Raw genomic sequence first — 19,693 nt, forward strand, 5'->3', positions numbered from 1 at the left:
CGTGGGGCCTACACAGAACCTTAGGAATACTTGCGGGATCGGGGAATAGAAGCATGCTAGCCTGTTCAGAATTGTTATAACCCACTACTTCAAAGGTCAGGGCCTGAGGAAGTATCGAAATATAGTGTCTTCGAAGACTGTTAAATGCGTAGTAAATTTGCTCATGGCCAGCAAGGGCAGTCATGGGTCCGAGTCAAGCTGGCTGAACTGACAACAACCCCAACCACAGAGTCTGTGCAAGGGGCTTCTATCACACTGAAAGTGGAATGAATCTTATTACCTGGGAAGACAAAGAAAGCCATGAATACAAAGTTATGAATTTGTTAGGCCAAATTACCCCCTTAGAAAGCAAAGTGCAGATCCCCGAAAGACTGACACAGGTAAATTTTGGTGTGTGGAGAAGAGGGAAGTTGTCCTTATCCTAGAGATAGTCATGAACAGCAGTATCCTTGACTGTGTATCAAGTACTCAGGCGAAAAGAAAGGGAGACCTCCAGTCATCCACCTGGAATACAGAATACAATCCCATTACCCCCTCCCGGCCCTGGTGATTACCCAGCCAGGGTGCTCAGGACCACGTGAGAGGAAACATCCACAGAAGAGTATAGGCCTACCTGGATGTCATCCGGCGTGTTAAGGAAATGACGCGGGAGAAGGTTTGGGAGCATGCCGACATTGTTGACTGATCAAAAGAGGCAAAACAAAAAGATGTCAGAAGAGCCCATGGCAAATGTCAATTGAAAGCCTTAAAAACTGTCATATTCAACCCAGGAATTCTTGGGAAGCTTTCCAAGGAAACATGTACAAAAGATTTATATACAAGGTTGTTCGTTGCAACATCATTTGGTAACAGTGAGGAAACTGGAGAGAAAGAAATTGTGGTCCTATAATACAATGCACATAAAATGAATCATGGTGGTGGGATGCAATGGACGCATTCAAAAGTATGACCGCTCAGAGTTTTAAAAACCTGGGAGAACATTAGCAATGTATGATTTTTTGTAATGTTGCAAAACAGTACATACATTTAATCCTGATTTTGAAACTATGTGTGTATGTATTTGGAAGGATATATACCAAGATGCTATCTCAGGCTGTCAGGATTTCAAGAAATGCATAGCTCTTTTACATGCTCATCTGTTCTTTCCAATTTTCCTGCAACATGTTTTACACTTTTATCAGTAAAAATGTAATTATTCTAGAAATCAAAATCTTCTTTCTATGTACAATACAAACACTGTACTGTGATGTGGTTACAAAACAGACTGTCTATAAATTATCTCAGAAAAAAATTGTATCTCATTTCCCAAAAGAGAAAGTCAGTCCTCAGACAACCACACTGACTCACTATTTCATGGGTCAATTACAGCGATGTTTGTTTGCTAAACTAATTCCTTTAGGCCAGAGTTTCCCTCTTCCTGCCAAATGTCAATACAGTTCAGTGAAAGAAAAATATTTTAATACTAGGAAATATGGTTGGGAAGATTGAAATATGTACATTTGCTCCATTTCAAAGTCATATACAAATTTGTTAATCCAGTAATTCCTCTTGAAGAACTGAACTTTAATATTTGGTTTAATGCTACAGCTTATCGTCATGGGTTAAGCTTAAGCTACTCTTGAATAATCAATTATCACTAAGATAATTGTTTCACTGATTTATTACAACAAGCTTTGCATTTTAATTTACTTACCTAAAATTCCAATTTCTAAGTCTTTAAGTTTTTCTTTAATATACTCATAGATGTCATCTTTGGTAAAATCTGCTTGTATAATCTTCACACTACTTCCTATCGTCCACTCTGCATTAGAGACAACAATTATTTTTTTAATGAACAGGAGTCCAAATCCCCCTCTTGCCCATGTTCTCCCAATGCTCCTATACTACCTGAACAGACACTTAAGAGCACAAGCCTGTCACCTTAATTAGAAACAAGAAATAGCCTCGGATAAATGCTGGGATGTGTTAAAAGATTTGTGAATGATGGTTTCTGTGTGATTCTAAGAGTCACTACAGTGACAAGTAAAGACATTATAACAGATTTAATGCAGTGATTCTCAAAGCAAGGTCCACAGACCACAGCATCAGCATCACTGAGAACTTGTTAGAAACACAAAATCTCAGGATCCACCCCAGACCTACTGAACCGGGAAACCCTGGGAGTTGGCCTGGTGATCTGTTTTCACATGTGCTAGGGGTGACTGTGGTGCATGTTCAGGTTTCAGACCCCTGGACTAAGGGCTGTAAGAGCAAAGTGCAATGCCTCTGCTCAGTGAGTGTCAGGTCCTTGTCACATACACTCAGAAATCCTTTGTATTTGTCCAATGTCTTAGCATTTATAAAACATTTACATGCACTATATATATATATATATATATTTTTTTTTTTTTTTTTTTTTTTTTTTTTTCCGGTACGCGGGCCTCTCACTGCTGTGGCCTCTCCCGTTGCGGAGCACAGGCTCTGGACGCGCAGGCTCAGCGGCCATGGCTCACGGGCCCAGCTGCTCCACAGCGTGTGGGATCTTCCCGGACCAGGGCACGAACCCATGTCCCCTGCATCAGCAGGCAGACTCTCAACCACTGTGCCACCAGGGAAGCCCGCACAATATATTTTTTAATCCTCTCAACAACCTTGTAAAGTAGGTATTTTCTCCATTTTTCAGAGGAGAAAATTAAGGCTCAGAGAAGCTTACTAGCTTGACCAAGGGCACCCAAACTCTGCTCCCTCCAAGTTCAATCCTCTTTCCACTGTTTTATGTGATCTTGCCTTGTGCAGGAGCTCTTTCTTAGATATAAAAGCAACGGGCATATCTCACCAGATGCTGCCTGCTTAGCTCTGGAATTAGACCCAGTATTTCTGGGGCAAGTGATCTTAAGGCAAAGTTTGGGGGCAGTTCAAAGACACTACTTATTTTTCAAAAGGACGATAAAAAGTACACTTTAGCACTGTAAGGGAAACACTGAAGAATGTCCTAGTCCTGGGTCAAAGTTATTTCTGATATCCAGACAGAAAACAAAAGCAGAATTCACTGGTTCAAGGGCACTGAGCCTCCTCGTTGTGATTGCTCAACCCCACACCTCCCACAGCCTTCTCTTAGCCCAAATTCTCTCCAGAGAAATAAGGCTCTCCCCCAGACAGCCTGCTATGGTCTTCATGAGTCTTCATAGTTGAAGACTCATTCCTTTGAGTTAAGGAATTTATCAATTACTAAATTAGTAATTACTATTAAAGTGCAAATGCCCAGAAAGGGATATGATGATCATTATTAACTAAGAACATGTCAGAGTGGATCATAATAATAAAGCTTTATAATATAAATGCTGTCTCTTGGGGTTGTATAGTGTACAACTTTCAAAACCATATGTGGCAGCCCTGGATCAAACCTTTTTTTTTTAATCTAACAACTAGCAGTAAGCATTGTCCCTCACCCTACTGCAAGGAGCACAGCATAGACATAGGGAAGTGAAGTCCCAAACACAGATGCTGCTTTTTTGTGTGTGCGTGTGTGTGGTACGTGGGCCTCTCACTGTTGTGGTCTCTCCCATTGCGGAGCACAGGCTCCAGACGCACAGGCTCAGCAGCCATGGCTCACGGGCCCAGCAGCTCCACGGCATGTGGGATCTTCCCAGACTGGGGCACGAACCCGTGTCCCCTGCATCGGCAGGCGGACTCTCAACCACTGTGCCACCAGGGAAGCTGAGATCCTGCTTTTGGTGGGAGTAGCAGAAGCAATCAGACAGCTGAGGCCTCTGGAGGGAGTCTGATCCTAGATATGGAGACGCTAGACCAAAGAAGAGAGTAGACCTATTCGTGGGGTGAGTCTGCCCCTGCTTCATGCAGCCTGAAGAACCCCTGGTGAACTAAACTGAAGTGAACTAAAGCCACTTATATCCTGCACTTAACTTGTAAACTGGGGTCCCCTAAGGAGGCTGGTACCGCAGCCTCCAGAGAGCAGACGTAGGGATGCTGACAGATGTCTCTATGGGCAGGACAGGAGCAGAATTGGCTGGTGGGCTCCACAAACATCTCCTTATTTCTTGGGGTCACTCACCAATCTCTGTAGCAATGGCTTGTAGTTTTTCTCCGGTGTCCGGCTGATAAGCACGACATTGAGTCCCTGTCTTGCTAACTGAGGGTAGAGATGGGAAAACCAAAAAGGAGATGATAAGCAGACAGGGAAGGCTTGTTACATTAAAGGTGAGTTGGGGCATCACTCAGTTGGTCACAGCGTGATGTGCTTGCTTCTCCTGAGTTTAAATATGCAGAATATGACAAAGGTTTCTGGGTTATGAGTAAAACAGCCACATTGGGCCAGGCTAAATGTGACATAACAGTAGTTTATTTGCATGTGTTTATTATGTGCCAGGAACTATGTGCTTTTTTTGCACAGATCCACAATCTGAATGCCCTCCTATCTAAACCACCTACGATCAAATGTGGTGGAATTCAGAATTTGGAGGATTTTATACTATAATTTATGTAACAGGGTCTAGAGTAGCATCCCATAATAAAAAACAATATTTCTGCAGCGACCTTGTGAGCTGCCTCCTATTCACAAGAACTCTTCCTGTGGTTCTCTTCACTTGGGCACGGTCATGGACCTGAGCCCTTTCTTTCCGGTTTCTGGCTCCCAACGGGACAGAAAATGGAATAGGAAACTGGAGGGTAAACAGACGCTTCCCTGAGATCAGAAGGAACTCTCTTCAGATTGGACACTGCTCCGACTCATGGGAGCTGAGCGACAGTGCAGAAGTGGTGTGCTTGAACATAGCATAGGAGACAGGTAAACGCAATGTGCTGAGTTATCATGGACAGGCCCAGACTCCTCACACCTAAAAATGCTACAGGTGAGAAAAGATAGAGCTTTGCCTGAAGACAAATGGGAAAACCAATGCTCATTTAAACAGAGACACGTAAAATAGATAGCTAGTGGGAAGCAGCCACATAGCACAGGGAGATCAGCTCGGTGCTTTGTGACCACCTAGAGGGGTGGGAGGTGGGATAGGGAGGGTGGGAGGGAGGGAGATGCAAGAGGGAAGAGTTATGGGAACATATGTATATGTATCACTGATTCACTTTGTTATAAAGCAGAAATTAACACACCATTGTAAAGCAATTATACTCCAATAAAGATGTTAAAAAAAGAGACAAAAAAAAATTTTTAATTAAAATAAAATAAACAGAGACAGACAACATTTGAGTTAGTGACAAAGGGCCCAGTAAACTGAAATCCTTCTCTATGGTTTTAATTAAATGAAACTGTTATATTTTTAAATTGTGGTAAAATACACATGACATAAAATTTACCTATAGGGAATGATTCACAATTACGGAATGTTTCACAATTTGTGTGTCATCCTCACACAGGGCCCATGCTAATCTTCACTGTATCACATCAGTTTTAGTGTATATGTTTCCAAAACAAGCACTATGCCAGCTTTTAACAAGGAGTTCTATTATAGAAAACACATAAGAAGCTGAATTGAAGACTTTACTATATGGTCTCCAATAGCCAATATTCAAACCTATGGTATCAGAATCATTCAGGAAGACGTCAAAAATAAACACCAATTCCCACCAGAACCATCCAATTAAGAATCTCTGGAGCTGAAGCCTCAGCATTTACATCTTTTTCTATTTTGATTTATTAAATTATACTATTAAATGCACAAGTACATTCTCACTGTAAAAGCTGTCACTAAGCCACACCCACGGTTCCATTTCCCCACCACCGCTAGGCTCCCGCTGTCTTTAGTTTGGTATTGATCCTCCTTTCTAACTTTCTCTCTGCATCTACATGCATCTATAAGTACATACAGAAATAGAAGTTTGTTTTGTGGGATTTCTTTCTTTTCACACTTTATAAATGGCATTATAAGCTTGCCTTTTTAACTTAATGATGTGTCTCATCTCTAAGTACTGTATCTATTTCTACATCAGTCCATATGCTGAGCCACATTTTTATTGCTTCATAGTGCTCTATAGTTCACTTTTGGGTGAGCATTTAAGTTGTTTTGAAGTTTTCCTATTACCAATATTGCTACAGTGAAAGCCCTTCAATACTGCTCTTTGTATATACAAGTGAATTAATTCCCAGAGTAGATAGCCAAGGAAAAGTGGAACTGCTGTGTTAAAAGGTACGTGCTTTTTAAATTTTCACAGTATTGGCAAAATATCCTCCCTTAAAACTGTACCATCAAAAATACAGCTTCTACTTCTCCACACTCTGGCCCATATACTATATTAGCAAATTTTTCAACCTAAAAGTCAAGAAATTACATCTCTCTACTGTTTTGCTTTGCGCTTTTCCAACTATCAGTGGGACTGATGTTTTTTTTTATGTTTATATGTGAATTACCTGCATATACCCTTTTTTTTATTAAACTTTTTGTTGAAGTATAGTTGATTTACAACATTGTGCTAATTTCTGCTGTACAGCAAAGTGATTCAGTTATACATATATAAATTCTTTTTTATATTCTTTTCCATTATGGTTTATCATAGAATATTTTGTTCGTTTTTTTTTTGTTTTTCTCTTTTTGTGGCTGGTTTATTTCACTAAGCATAATGTCCTCAAGGTTCATCCACATTGTAACATGTGTCAGAATTTCCTTCCTTTTCAAGGCTGAATAATACTGCATTGTATGCCTACACCACGTTTTGTTTATTCCTTCATCATCAATGAACTTTTAAGTGCATCTTCTTTTTTAAATTTTCCCAGTATGTTTATTTTTTTAAATTTTTATTGGAGTATAATTGATTTACAATGTTGTGTTCGTTTCTGCTGTACAGCAAGTGAATCAGTTATACATATACATATATCCACTATTTTTTTTAGATTCTTTTTCCATATAGGTCATTACAGAGTATTGAGTAGAGTTCCCTGTGCTATACAGTAAGTCGTTATTAGTTACCTATCTTATATATAGTAATGTGTGTATGTCAATCCCAATCTCCCAATTTATCCCTCCCTACCCTCCTTTCTCCCCTGGTAGCCATAAGTCTGTTTTCTAAATCTGTGACTCTATTTCTGTTTTGTAAATAAGTCCATTCATACCATATTTTTTGGATTCCACATATAACTGATATCATATGATATTTGTCTTTCTCTGTCAGACTTACTTCACTCAGTATGAAAATCTCTAGGTTCATCAGTGTTGCTGCAAATGGCACTATTTCGTTCTTTTTTATGGTTGAGTAATATTCCATTGTATATATGCCCATTGACAGAGGAATGGATAAAGAAGACATGGTACATATCATAGAATATTGAATATAGTTCTCTGTACTATACAGCAGGACCTTGTTTATCCATTCTGTATATAAAAGCATACATCTGCTAACCCCAACCTCCCAACCCATCCCTCTCCTAACCCCCTCCCCCTTGGCAACCATGGCTCTGTTCTCTGTGCCCCTGATTCTGTTTCTCTTTCATAAATAAGTTCATTGTGTCATATTTTAGATTCCACATACAAGTGATATCGTATGATATTTGTCGTTTTCTGACTTACTTCACTTAGTATGTTGCAACTCTAGACATACAAGTGATATGCTATGATTTGTCATTTTCTGACTTACTTCACTTAGTATGTTGCAACTCTAGACACATCCATGTTGCTGCAAATGGCATTATTTCATTCTTTTTTATGGCTGTGTAGTATTCCATTGTATATATGTACCACACCTTCTTTATCCATTCATATGTTGATGGACATTCAGGTTGTTTCCATGTCTTGGCTATGTGAATAGTGTTGCTATGAACATAGAGGTACATGTATCTTTCTGAATTATAGTTTTGTCTGGATATAACCAGAATATACCCGTTGCCCAGTCTACTGTTGGGTTGTCATTTTTTATAAGTTTGTAGGAGCTTTATTTTTACATATACTTGGTATTAATTATTTGCCTACTATATATGCAGTAATTATTTTCTCCTTTGTTTATGGTGTTCTTTCCATACATTACATAATATTAATTTAATGTTACCAAGTTTGTGAATATTTTCCTTATTTTTTTTTAGAATTTCCTTTATGATTTCCCTAACTTCAAGGATATAAATACATTTTCCTGTAACACTTGTAGTTTTTTTATTTTTGTTGTTGCTTATTTTTGAGAATAGTGCGAGGTTGAAATCATCTAGCATTATTTTTTTCAAAATGGGTGGCTCATTGTTTTGGCAGCATTTTTCTATTTGTCCATCTTTTCTTGATGTGAAATGTTTATGCCAAATTCTCATATGTACGTGGATCTGTCTCTAATCTATCTGTTCTGTTCCACTGGCCTATTTGTTAACTTCTGTGCCAGTGCCACTTCTGATAATCTTATAATAGGCTTTGATATCTGGTGTCTCATAGAGGAAATCCCTATGATTTATTATTTTCTTTCAAAATGTTCTTGTGTTATCTTCTTAATTTTCCAAGTAAATGATAAGATTATATTTTTTAACGTTTATATTGAAATTAGAGATATTTAAGGGAAAAGTTGCATCTTTGCATTAATCAGTTATCCGTAATATGCCATTTATTCAGATCTTATGCATTCTTCTAAAACTTTTAGAAGTTTCTTCATGTAAATCTTGGACATTTCTTGTTAGTTTGCATTAGTTGGGATAACTTAAGCTGCTGTAACAAATAACTCCAAAATTTCAGTGGCTTCACGCAATGAAGTTTGGTTTTTGTCTTGTATAACAGACTCTATTCCACACAGTCCTTCAGGACCCACAGCTGAGAAAGGCATTTCCACCTTCAACACCAGGTTTCTAAGATTGCCCTGGCTGTTGATATCCAGCCAGTGCAAGGATCGGAAGAGGGTAGAGAAGATATATCCCCTCTCTCAGCCACCTTGACCAAGAAATGACACATATCGCTTCTGCCTGATTTCATTGGAAAAATGTCACAAAGCCCCAGCTATATGTAAGGGAATCTGGGAAGTTCCCTGGCTGGATAGCCACTTACTAGCTACAACTTTATACAATGGGAGAATAGGGATCTGGGGGGAAACTTAGCTGTTCCTGCCACCAATGTCCTATGTTTATCTGTTGCCATTGTGAATTAAATGACTATGGATAACTAAATTGGGTCAATTTATATAATGGAATACTATACAATGCTGAAAATGAATGAACCAGGTTCTACACACATCAGCATGGATGAATTTCAAAAGCACAATATTGATCAGTAAGAAGCAGATTACAGAAGACATATGAATCAATTTATATTAAGTTCAAAACAAATGAGGCAACCAAATGTTGTTGAGGGATACACGCATGTGTAACAACTTTTTTAAAGCAAGGAAATTACTAACACAGCATTCTTAATAGCGCTGACATCTGTGGGAGTGAGGAGGGGAAACACAAAGGCATGACATATGTGCCTATACGACAAACTTCAAGGAAACTGGTGATGCCCTGTTTCTTAAGCTGGGTGATAGGAGACACTGTCCTCATTTTAATTTTTTTTGTAACCACACTTAGATATTATGTACACTCTTGTTTGGTACATCTCTCTCTCTCTCTCTCTCTCTCTCTCACACACACACACACACACACACACACACACACACACACGTGCACACAACCATGACATACTACAATGAATTTAGGATACTCAAAGCCTGGTTCAGAAAGTATAGGGTTGAAGTGAAGACACGCAGGAACAAAGCAATGAATCCAAGGAAACAAAAATAGTTAAAAGCTGATGCATTCATTTAAGGGAAGGTGAAAGGGAATAAGCCTAGAGTGCAGCTGGAGTAGTTTAGGGTAATTTAGACATCAGGAAGAAGAATTTCCTTGCTGAAATGGCATAAGACACCATCATATGTTGACAGTAAATGTGTGATAATATTCAAGAATAGAGCAAAGCAGTTGTTTCTTTCTTGGGTTGGGCTAAGCCAAGGGATTTTAATGCAAGGGGCCACACTGTGCCATTACCTGTAACTGACAGGAGTGCTGTCTTGAGAAGCATTCTAACTGCCTTGCCTGTCACACTGGAGCTTGTAGCATCCATACCATCCCAGACGTTGGGGGTGGCACTAGAATTGCCCAGATATGGAGCAATTAAACCAGACAATCTTTAGTCATATATTTTGCTTCTAGCATTCTGTGGGCATTAATAGCCAAGAATGCATGTTTATATATATTAAAGTGACAAAAAGTAAGTTTTATGATGTTTAAATATATATGTATATAAGTATTAAAATTTATAGTAATATAAGATGGGTTAAAATTGGTTCAATCATATAGAGGACCATCTGGCAATGGTATCCAGTATTTAAATGCACATACCCATTGAGCCTGCCATCTTACTGATAGGGATGTATACTTGGATATGTGTAAGTTTATCTTCAAGGGTGTGTCTTGAAACATTATTTGTAACTACAAAAACAAAAAGTAGCCTAGTGCCCATCCCTAAGAGGCCGATAAAAGAGACATAGTACATCCCTGGGATAGGATAACCCTGAAACCATTAAAAAGAATGAAGGCCATCTGTATGCCTTTGCTGTGGCAAGATCTCCATATTACATTATTTAATGGACAAAGCAAAGTTTAGAAGAGGGTTTATGGTTGTGTGAAGCAGGATCCCATCTGTGCTCATGTGGGCAAAAACTAAACATACAGGTGTAAATTCTGCTAGGAGACTATAAATTACTTTCCTTCTTCCTGGGCATGTGACTAGATGACACTCCTGGCCTTTCTTGCCCTATGTCTGGCCATAGGACTGAGTGCTGGCAGTGGGCTGCAGGACACACCCATGTTTATGACCCAGCTCCAACCTTGAAGAGTAGGACAAAGGCTTATAAGATAGACAAGAAGCAAGACAGAAGGAACTGGACAGAGCCACCCACTAATCAGGAAAGTCTCTGGATTGTTACACTGAAGTTACTCTGTACTATCAACATCCATGTCAACAGGTAAGTATGAATATAGCCACGGTTTTCCTTTACCTTTTCTGAAAGGAATCTCAAGACATTGTGAACACTGGTGACCTTTACAGAGAAGGGCCAGGTAAGGGCAGGGGTGAGGGAGGAGAGGCCTTTATTTCCCTTTGTATGCTTTTCTGTGCTGCTTGAGTTTTCTCATTTTATGCCTGTATTATTTTATCTTTAACGGAAATTACCTGGGCAAAGAGATGATGGCCTTTTGTTGTTTTCTTCCTTATACTTCTTTGAATTAAAAATGTATACATAAACATCATTAGCCATCAGGGAAGTGCAAATTAAAACCCCAATGAAGATATTACTACACAGCTCTCAGAATGGCTAAAATAAAACATAGCAACACCAAATGCTGGTGAAGATGTGGAGAAAATGGACCACACATACAGTGCTGGTGAGAATGGTACAAACAATCTGGAGAACAGTTTAGCAGTTTCTTAAAAAACGAAACATGCAACTATCATACCAGCCAGCAACTGCACTCCTGAGCATTTATTCCAGAAAAAATAGTCTTACGTTCACACAAAACTTATATACAAATGTTTATAGAAGCTTTATAAGTATTGCCCCAAACTGGAAACAATATCCTGTAATAAACCATAATGGAAAAGAATATAAAAATAATGTATATATATATATATATATATATATATATATATATATATGTATAACTGAATCATTTTGCTGAACAGTAGAAAGTAACACAACATTGTAAATCAACTATACGTCAAGAAAGAAATAATGAAAGAAAGAAGGAGGGAAGGAAGGGAGGGAGGGAGGGAGGGAGGGAGGGAGGAAGGAGGTGGTGGGGGTGTTTATAAAACGGCCACACAAGGGATGCCTGCGGTGATGGAAATGTTCTGTATCTTGACTGTATCTATGTTGATATCCTGAGTGTGATGTTGTAGAATAGCTTTGCAAGATTGGGTAAAGGGTACATGGGATCTCTCTGTATTCTTCTTACAACTGCATATGAATCTATAATTATCTCAAAATTAAGAGTTTAATTTTAAAAAAGAAGCTAAAGGAAGCTAAATAAATACAGGAAAATGAGGTAACAGTGCTTTTTAAAAGAGAATTGGGGATGTGAAGTGAGTAGATGCTGTATGGGGCTGTACAGTGCTTAGCTGGGGCTGAGATGAGCTGGGAGGCCAGAGGGGCTGGCGCTGCTTAGGGCCAGCTGGGCTGCTTTTTGTACAGACCAGAGCAGCTGCACATGCTCCTAAGGACTGGGCAGAGCTGACTAGAACCCTGAATGGCTGGAACCCTGGGAGGCATTAAATATTATGTCTTTCTCTTACCCAAGCCTGTTTGGTTGTTCATAATCACTGGGTTTTCTTGTTGCCTCCAGTAATTAGAGATAGATTTTGGCTACAGATCTCCTCCCCAACAACCAGCCAGCAGATGGTATGTTATAAGATTTAAACAAGCCTCAGACCAAATCCTACCAACAGAAACATTCAGTAGTAAGCTGGCATCAAGATAGTCATGAACCTATTCTTATAGCTCAGTGGAGTCCCAGCTTTCTGTCCCTTAGGCAGTCTGTGAAGGCTCATCCCAGGCAGATATGATAATGTTCTGGGGGCAGGGGGCAGTCAAACTTCTAGCAGGGTAGGGTGAGAGAATTCTCCACTGTCAGCAGGACATGGGGCCAAATCAGTCAAAGGCCAAGGAACACCACTCTGCGATGCTCACAGATTTTACATCCTTGTTCACAGGAGGGCAGAAGTACCTGTACAATATTTCTAGCTAATCCACATATCTTGGAAGGCACTTCCTCAGGAAAATTATTTATAACGTCTCTTAGGCTAAGGGGCAAACCCTCTAATGAAAGTCAAGTTAGCTAAAGCACAGATATTGATGAACTCTAATTTAGCATCTTTAAAAATTAACTAAAACCTGGATTTAGCCAAGGTCCTGGCAAAAACAGCACACTCAAATTGGGTAACTAGAAGAGAGTTTAATAAAAGGATGATTTACAAAGTGTGACTAATGTGTAGAGAACCCACGAGATTCTGGAGCTAATAAGGGCAGAGCTGTTGTCACCTGTGAACCTGAAAGGGTTGGGGGATGAACAGTTACCAGAACCAGAGGGTGGAGAGGGCTGCCTGACAGAGCTGTGGCCTTCAGCAGAGGGATACAGCCAGCCCACAGGGAGAGAGCAGAAAGGAACCCAACCTCACACTCCTCTCTCTCTCTCTTACCTGTTGCCAGTATCCCCCAACCCCCACCAAACCCCACTGAAACCAGAAGCCATCTGAGGCCCTTGGTGCAAGGCAGCCTCCTAGGGCACACAGCAGGGCGAAGAAGGGGCAGAGGGTGAATCCCGAGGGGCAAGTAGAAGAAACTCAACACACACCACCTCTAGATGTGGTGGTGTATTCCATTCCTAGGTAATCTACCCAAGAGAAATGGAGGGACTTCCCTGGTGGCCCAGTGGTTAAGAATCTGCCTGCCAATGCAGGGGACACGGGTTCAAGCCCTGGTCTGGGAAGATCCCACAAGCCGTGGAGCAACTAAACCCGTGCACCACAACTACTGAGCCCATGTGCCACAACTACTGAAGCCCGTGCGCCTAGAGCCCGTGGTCCCCAACAAGAGAAGCCACGGCAATGAGAAGCCTGTGCACCACAACAAAGAGTAGCCCCCGCTCGCCGCAACTACAGAAAGCCCACACACGGCAACGAAGACCCGATGCAGCCAAAAAAAAAGGAGAAATGGAAACATATGTCCATGAAAACAAGCACATAAGAATGTTCACAGCAGCATATTATATAGCCAAAAAATGGGAACAACCCAAACATTCATCAGCTAGGAAATGAATAAACAAATTGTGGTATATCCATACGATGTAATATTATTCTGCAATAAAAAATGAAAGAACCACTGACACATGCTACAACATGGACGAACCTCAAAAATCCTGTGCTAAATGAAGGAAGTCAGGCACAAAAGACTACATATTGTGTGGTGGCATTCATATGAAGTGTTCAGAAAAGATTAGTGGCAGCCTAGGACTAGGGACGGGAATGGGGGATTAACTGTGACCAGTTGTGAGTGACCTCATTAGGATCTTATTAGGATGATGGAAATGTGCTAAAACTGGATGGCGATGATGGTGAAAACCTTGGTTAATTTACTAAAAATCATTGTACCATACACTTAAAACAGGTGAATTTTATGGTACATGAATTATATCTCAAGAAGCTGTTTAAAATTTTAAAACTGCATTTTTTACGTGCATATCATATTATGCATGCTGAAGTATTTTAAAGTAACTTATATTCAGTCTAACAGCTGATCTTCAGCCATAAAGTGTTATAACAAGTCCCACCCCGGGCCTGGATCCTATCTAGTGAGGTTTCACTTTGTAAAAAGACAATCAATCAATATCTAGACATACATAGAATGTAATTAGGGGTGATACTCTGCATCTGTTGTTCCTTTAAATAGTTGATTTCCTAGTATATTTTTAAATGACATAAAAAGAAGTTTACTCAGACATTTTGGCTGGAACACAGTTATGGAAAAGAAATAAGCCACAGAAAATGTCTCAAAGACTTTTGTGTCAATTTTGGCTGACCCTAGGTAAAGAAAGCTTCATTCAGACCAGACTGAGCAAAGGAGAAGGTGGGAAGCAGGTTCTCTAAGAGAAACTCATCTTCAGCTGGGCCCGTAACACACTTTCCCCTGAAAAACAACCACCACGAAAAAACTAAACCAAGAAGAGTGAACCCCAAGGTGAACTATGGACTCTGGGTGATAATGACGTGCCAGTGTATGTTCACTGTAGCAAACTTCCCACTCTGGGGTGTGTGTGCGGACAGGGGTATATGGGAACTCGCTGTACCTTCTGCAAGATTTTGTGGTCAATCTAAAACTGCTCTAAAAAATAAAGTCTATCTTAAAACTTTAAAAATAAATAGAAAATTAAAAGATAAAAAAATAAGAACTGTCCCATTTTAAGGCCAGTGATATCATGAAGTCTTCTCTTTCTCTCCTGGAGAATTCCCCACCCCCACCTCCAGCCCTCATTTTCAGTCTGGGAATCTATCAAAGGATGGCTAAAGAATTAAGTCACAATTCACTTCATCAGCCTCCAGAGGGGGAGATTGTCCATTAAATGGAAAACAATTTTCATTTTCAACACAAAGGATGCTCTCTGCCTTGTGTGCTTCCAGCCTCTCCTGAATTGTGCAATTTATCTCAAGAGCCACAGACTTTTTTGTGTGTGTGTGTGGTACGCGGGCCTCTCACTGCTGTGGCCTCTCCCGTTGCGGAGCACAGGCTCCGGACGCGCGGGCTCAGTGGCCATGGCTCACGGGCCCAGCCGCTCCGCGGCATGTGGGATCTTCCCAGACTGGGGCACGAACCCATGTCCCCTGCATCGACAGGTAGACTCTCAACCACTGCGGCACCAGGGAAGCCCAAGAGCCATAGACTTTTTAAAGGTTCCATGTGAAGTGGTCTGAGCCAGGAGGGGGACATGGAGAACACTTGGCTGTCTGGGCCAGCATGTTCCCTTTGTCCTTTTGAGCAGGGCTCAATCTTCTTTCTAGAATGTCCAGGCTGACAGGCTCCATACGTGGGTTTTTGCCATCACCCCCCTTCAGGGAATTAAGCCCCAGAAGCACACCCTCTCCCAGAATTCCCTGCCAAGCACTGTGCTAAAAGAAGAATGGCTGCTGCTGTGATGAACAGACCATTTTCCTTCTGCTGTGTGTTAGGGCCTAGGTCAAGGAAGGTGCTTGTTGCTGCTAATCTATAACAGGTGGTGGGAATGCCAGGGAAGACAGGGCTTCTGTGTGGCAGTAAATAAAATAAAGGGCTTGAATTCAGGTGCCAAAGGAATGGAAATGGTGTGAAATACAGAGTGAAGCAGAGGCTTCAGAGGCATGAAGAGCAGGCCCATTCTTGTCCTTCCTCCTCCAGCCCATCCCTCTCCACAATTTGTTTCACGCTGCTTCCAATAATGCTTGAAATTCCTTTAAAAGGAGGCAAAGTCACTATTGCCACTCTAAATACAAATACAGATTAGGTTAAAATGTAATATAGAATAGGCTACTGGAAAGTTGGAGTAAAAGTCCCTATTTCTACCATGAAATGCAACTAAAACATGCAACCTGGACATAATACATAAAATAAATATAAAAAGACTCCAAAAGATAGTGAGAAGATCAGCTATGGGCCTTGAGACCTGAGGAAACCGTTGGTGAGTCTCCTGGGTTTTCTTTTTGCCTCATATATCCCAGACTTATTGCTGGAGAAGCTGGATATTCAGAAACACCAACAGTGCAGACATAAAAAGTCCCAATAAAAGCCTGCTCTCTCTAACCAAAGAACCAAAACATGGCAGCCTAGCAAGGCAGAAAACTTTAGACAATAACTATCGTACTCCAGACAACTCAAAAAAAAAAATCTATGTTCCTATTGCCACCCCTGCCTCCAAAGGCTGAGTGGGGAGCTGACACTTCCACTCTGGTGAGGCTGAGTCCTAACAAGGACTCCAACCCCCTGCCAGGTTGGCATCAGAGAAGGATGAGCAGGGAGCTGGGACTTTCATCCCAGCCACCCCACCCACCATGTCAGCAGAGACCTGAACTTCCACTTCCACCTGACAGTGCCAGAGCACCCCTTCCACTCTCTCCCTTCTTCCTTCCCCTGGGATGATGACAGAGGAAGCCTAGTGAAGATTCAGGACTTATACCATCACTGCAGTGATAGTGAGATCACCTCCTCCAAGTACTGCTTGTGGGGAGCAGTAAGCATGCACTCTTGCCCCAAAAATCCAGAGTGGCTCATGAGAAGCCAGAACTCCTACACCCATCCAGCAGTAACAAGGAGGCAGCACCCCCCAAAGGAGGCCAAGTGGAAAACCTGGGCTTCTACCTCACCTGGTAGGAAAAAGCACCCCCTCCTCCCCCTGTTGAAGCAATGTCAGTACAGACCTAAACCAGAAGATTTAAATATGATCCAGAGTCTCATAACGTAAAACCAAAAATGTCCGAGATTCAATTAAAGAAAAAAAAAAAACTCCTCACACCAAGAATAAGGAAGATCTCAATCTGAGTAAGATAAAAACAATGGACAAATGCTAACACCAAGATGACACAGATGTTAGAATTATCTGACTAGAATTTTAAAGCAGCTATCGTAAAAATGCTTCAGAGAGCAATCACAAACACAATTAAAACAAATGAAAAATAGGACATTTCAGCAAAGAAATAGAAGATATAAAGAAAAGTGAAATGGAAATTTTAGAACTGAAAAATACAGAAAGTGAAATTAAAAACTCAACGGATGGGCTCAAGGGCAGAATGGAGAGACCAAGGAAAGAATCCATGAACTTAAAGATAAAACAACAGGAATTACCCAATCTAAACAGAGAAAAAATACACTGAAAAAACATGAACAGCATCTCAGAGACCCACTAGACTATAAGAAAGGTCTTGCATTTGTGTCATTAGAGTCCCAGAAGAAGAGGAGAGGGCTAGGCAGCTCAAATATTCAGAAAGAATATTTGAAGAAAGAATGAATGAAAAATTTCCAAATTTGTGAAAAGGTATAAACCTACAGATTCAAGAGACTGAGTGAATCTCAAACAAGATAAACCCAAAGAAACCCACACCAAGAAACATAACTAAACTCCTGAAAACTGAACACAAAGAAAGAAATCTTGAAAGCAATGAAAGAGAAACAACACCTTACCTATAGGGGAAAATGATTTGAATAACATCAGACTCCTCAGAAATCATAGAGGCCAGAAGGAAGTGGCACAACATTTTTCAAGTGCTGAAAGGAAAGGATTGTCAACTATAAATCCTATAGTCAGCAAAATTATCCTTCAGGAATGAAGGGGAAATGGGGACAGTCTCTGATGAAGGAAAACAAAGAGAATTTGTCACTGGCAGAGCTACTGTAGAAGAACAACTAAAGGAACTTCTCTAAACAGACAGGAAATAACAAAAGAAAAAATCTTGGAACATCAGGGAAGAAGAAAGAACAATAGAAAGAGTAAAAATATGGGTAAGTACAACACATTTTCTTTCTCAAAAAGAGAAAGAAAAAAGCAATATATGGGAAAGAAAACACAGATTAAATATCCAATAATAATAGTGGCTAAACTTGGAGAGCTTACTCTATGCAAAGCATTTTGCCCGTCTCACCCCGTTTAACTTTTACAAAAGCCCAGATGGAATTATCATCACCTCCATTTTATTGATGTGGAAATTCTGCAGTGAGCATATTGGAGGCAGAGTTTGAACAGACATCTGATCCATTCCCAACCTCGAATTCTTAACCATTACAATCCATAGCATTCCAGACTCTGAACTGCTTTCCTTGAAGCAGGAATTAGCAGGGGGAAAAGAACAGGCTCTCTGGGAGAGAGGGAATCCTGCATGAAAGAAAGGTAGGGATCCCAGAAAATTGTTTAACACAGCCTTAGAAAAGAACAAAAGGAAACAAAGAATAAGATTCTACAAGAAGAGCAAAGCAAGAGTTAGTCTAGAAGAGAAACAGAATTTAGAATTTGAAGGCTCTTAGGAGACATCTTTTGTGCTCATAAAGACCTGGAAGCCCGGAAAGGATGTGTAACTTGTCCAAAATCTGCAGACAGTTAGTGTCTGAATGAGGACTGGAACTCATAGCTCCTGACCCCCAGGCCATTGCTTTTGGAAAGAGTAAGGAAATGAATTGCCAAGGAGAATCCGCACATGGGTCTCCTCTAAGAAGAAAGAAAAGTGTCTGAGTCTTAAGATATCAAGGGGGCCACAGGTATATCAGGTCAGCATGAATTTGAGGAAAGAATCTGGAAAATCATAAAGAAATAACCTGAGTTCTCCAGAGAACTGAGAGGTAAGGCCTTGGATCTTGTGGATGAAAGATAAGACCCTTTCCAGAAAACTGGTCTAAGGTGAAAAAACAGTTATATAAGAGGTGATATAGTTTTAACACAAATAGCTAGAAAAGCTTTCCTTCTGATTTGGGGTATGGAAGATACAAGGCTTTGGAAAGGGGTTGGCACATGGTCTCTCCAACCTCAACGCTCAAATATAACACTCATCTACTGAGTGTTGGGCACTACTGATTATCAGAAAGTTCCTATATATAAATTAGGATAAGAGCAAAGATGAACTCTTTAGCTGCAAGAAAACAACAAAAACAGAGTTGAAGTAGAATGTCAGTACCAAAGAAATTATCTTCAGAGCATGGAGGATGGGGGGTAGACCCAAAAGACCAGCACTCGGAGCTTTTAAGTGGTATAGTTCAGCTCTGTTAACTAAAAAGAAAACCAGAAGTTTCTATCAGGTACCTCCAATATACCTTGCAATGTTCATTTCACAGAAGATGATTTGACCTCTCTCATGACACAGGCCTTTAGGAACAAGAAAACACATGAGTACTACACTATTGTTGAACGTAGTTTTCATAATTGAAGTGCTTTTCATTATGTTTTTAAGGTATTGATTTTTAACAGCCATCCTCATAATTTCTAGGATTCTATTTCTTCTATTGTATTTTACATGGTTCTAGAGGTTAGTATAATACGCGCAAGGAAGAAAGAAAATATATAGGAATTCCAGGAAACAATACTTCATTAGTGAAAATGTCGAACTTGTAATAATGCTAATAATAATGGCATACAAAACTACATATGCTGTAAACACATTTTTAGAAAAGCGTAACTACCTACTATCTATCTATCTATCTATCTACAGAGAAACAAAAACCCTGGAAGGAAACACTCAAGGACTCTAAT

General features: G+C 40.3%; 1 protein-coding gene and 1 non-coding gene across 2 annotated transcripts in view; both read right to left on the minus strand.

The window, feature by feature from the left end:
• The window catches only part of HSD17B3 (hydroxysteroid 17-beta dehydrogenase 3), a 41,596-nt gene that overhangs the window by 13,536 nt on the left and 8,367 nt on the right, over nt 1–19,693 (minus strand). The window contains 4 exon segments of the mRNA XM_032633895.1: nt 614–681; nt 1,694–1,801; nt 4,052–4,082; nt 4,085–4,129. Of these exon segments, the coding sequence (XP_032489786.1) occupies nt 614–681; nt 1,694–1,801; nt 4,052–4,082; nt 4,085–4,129 (252 nt within the window).
• On the minus strand, nt 5,324–5,425 carry LOC116756165. The gene has a single exon (XR_004350545.1). It is a non-coding gene; the product is annotated as a U6 spliceosomal RNA (small nuclear RNA).

This window comes from Phocoena sinus, chromosome 6 (genome assembly GCF_008692025.1).
Source record: "Phocoena sinus isolate mPhoSin1 chromosome 6, mPhoSin1.pri, whole genome shotgun sequence".
NCBI lineage: Eukaryota > Metazoa > Chordata > Mammalia > Artiodactyla > Phocoenidae > Phocoena > Phocoena sinus.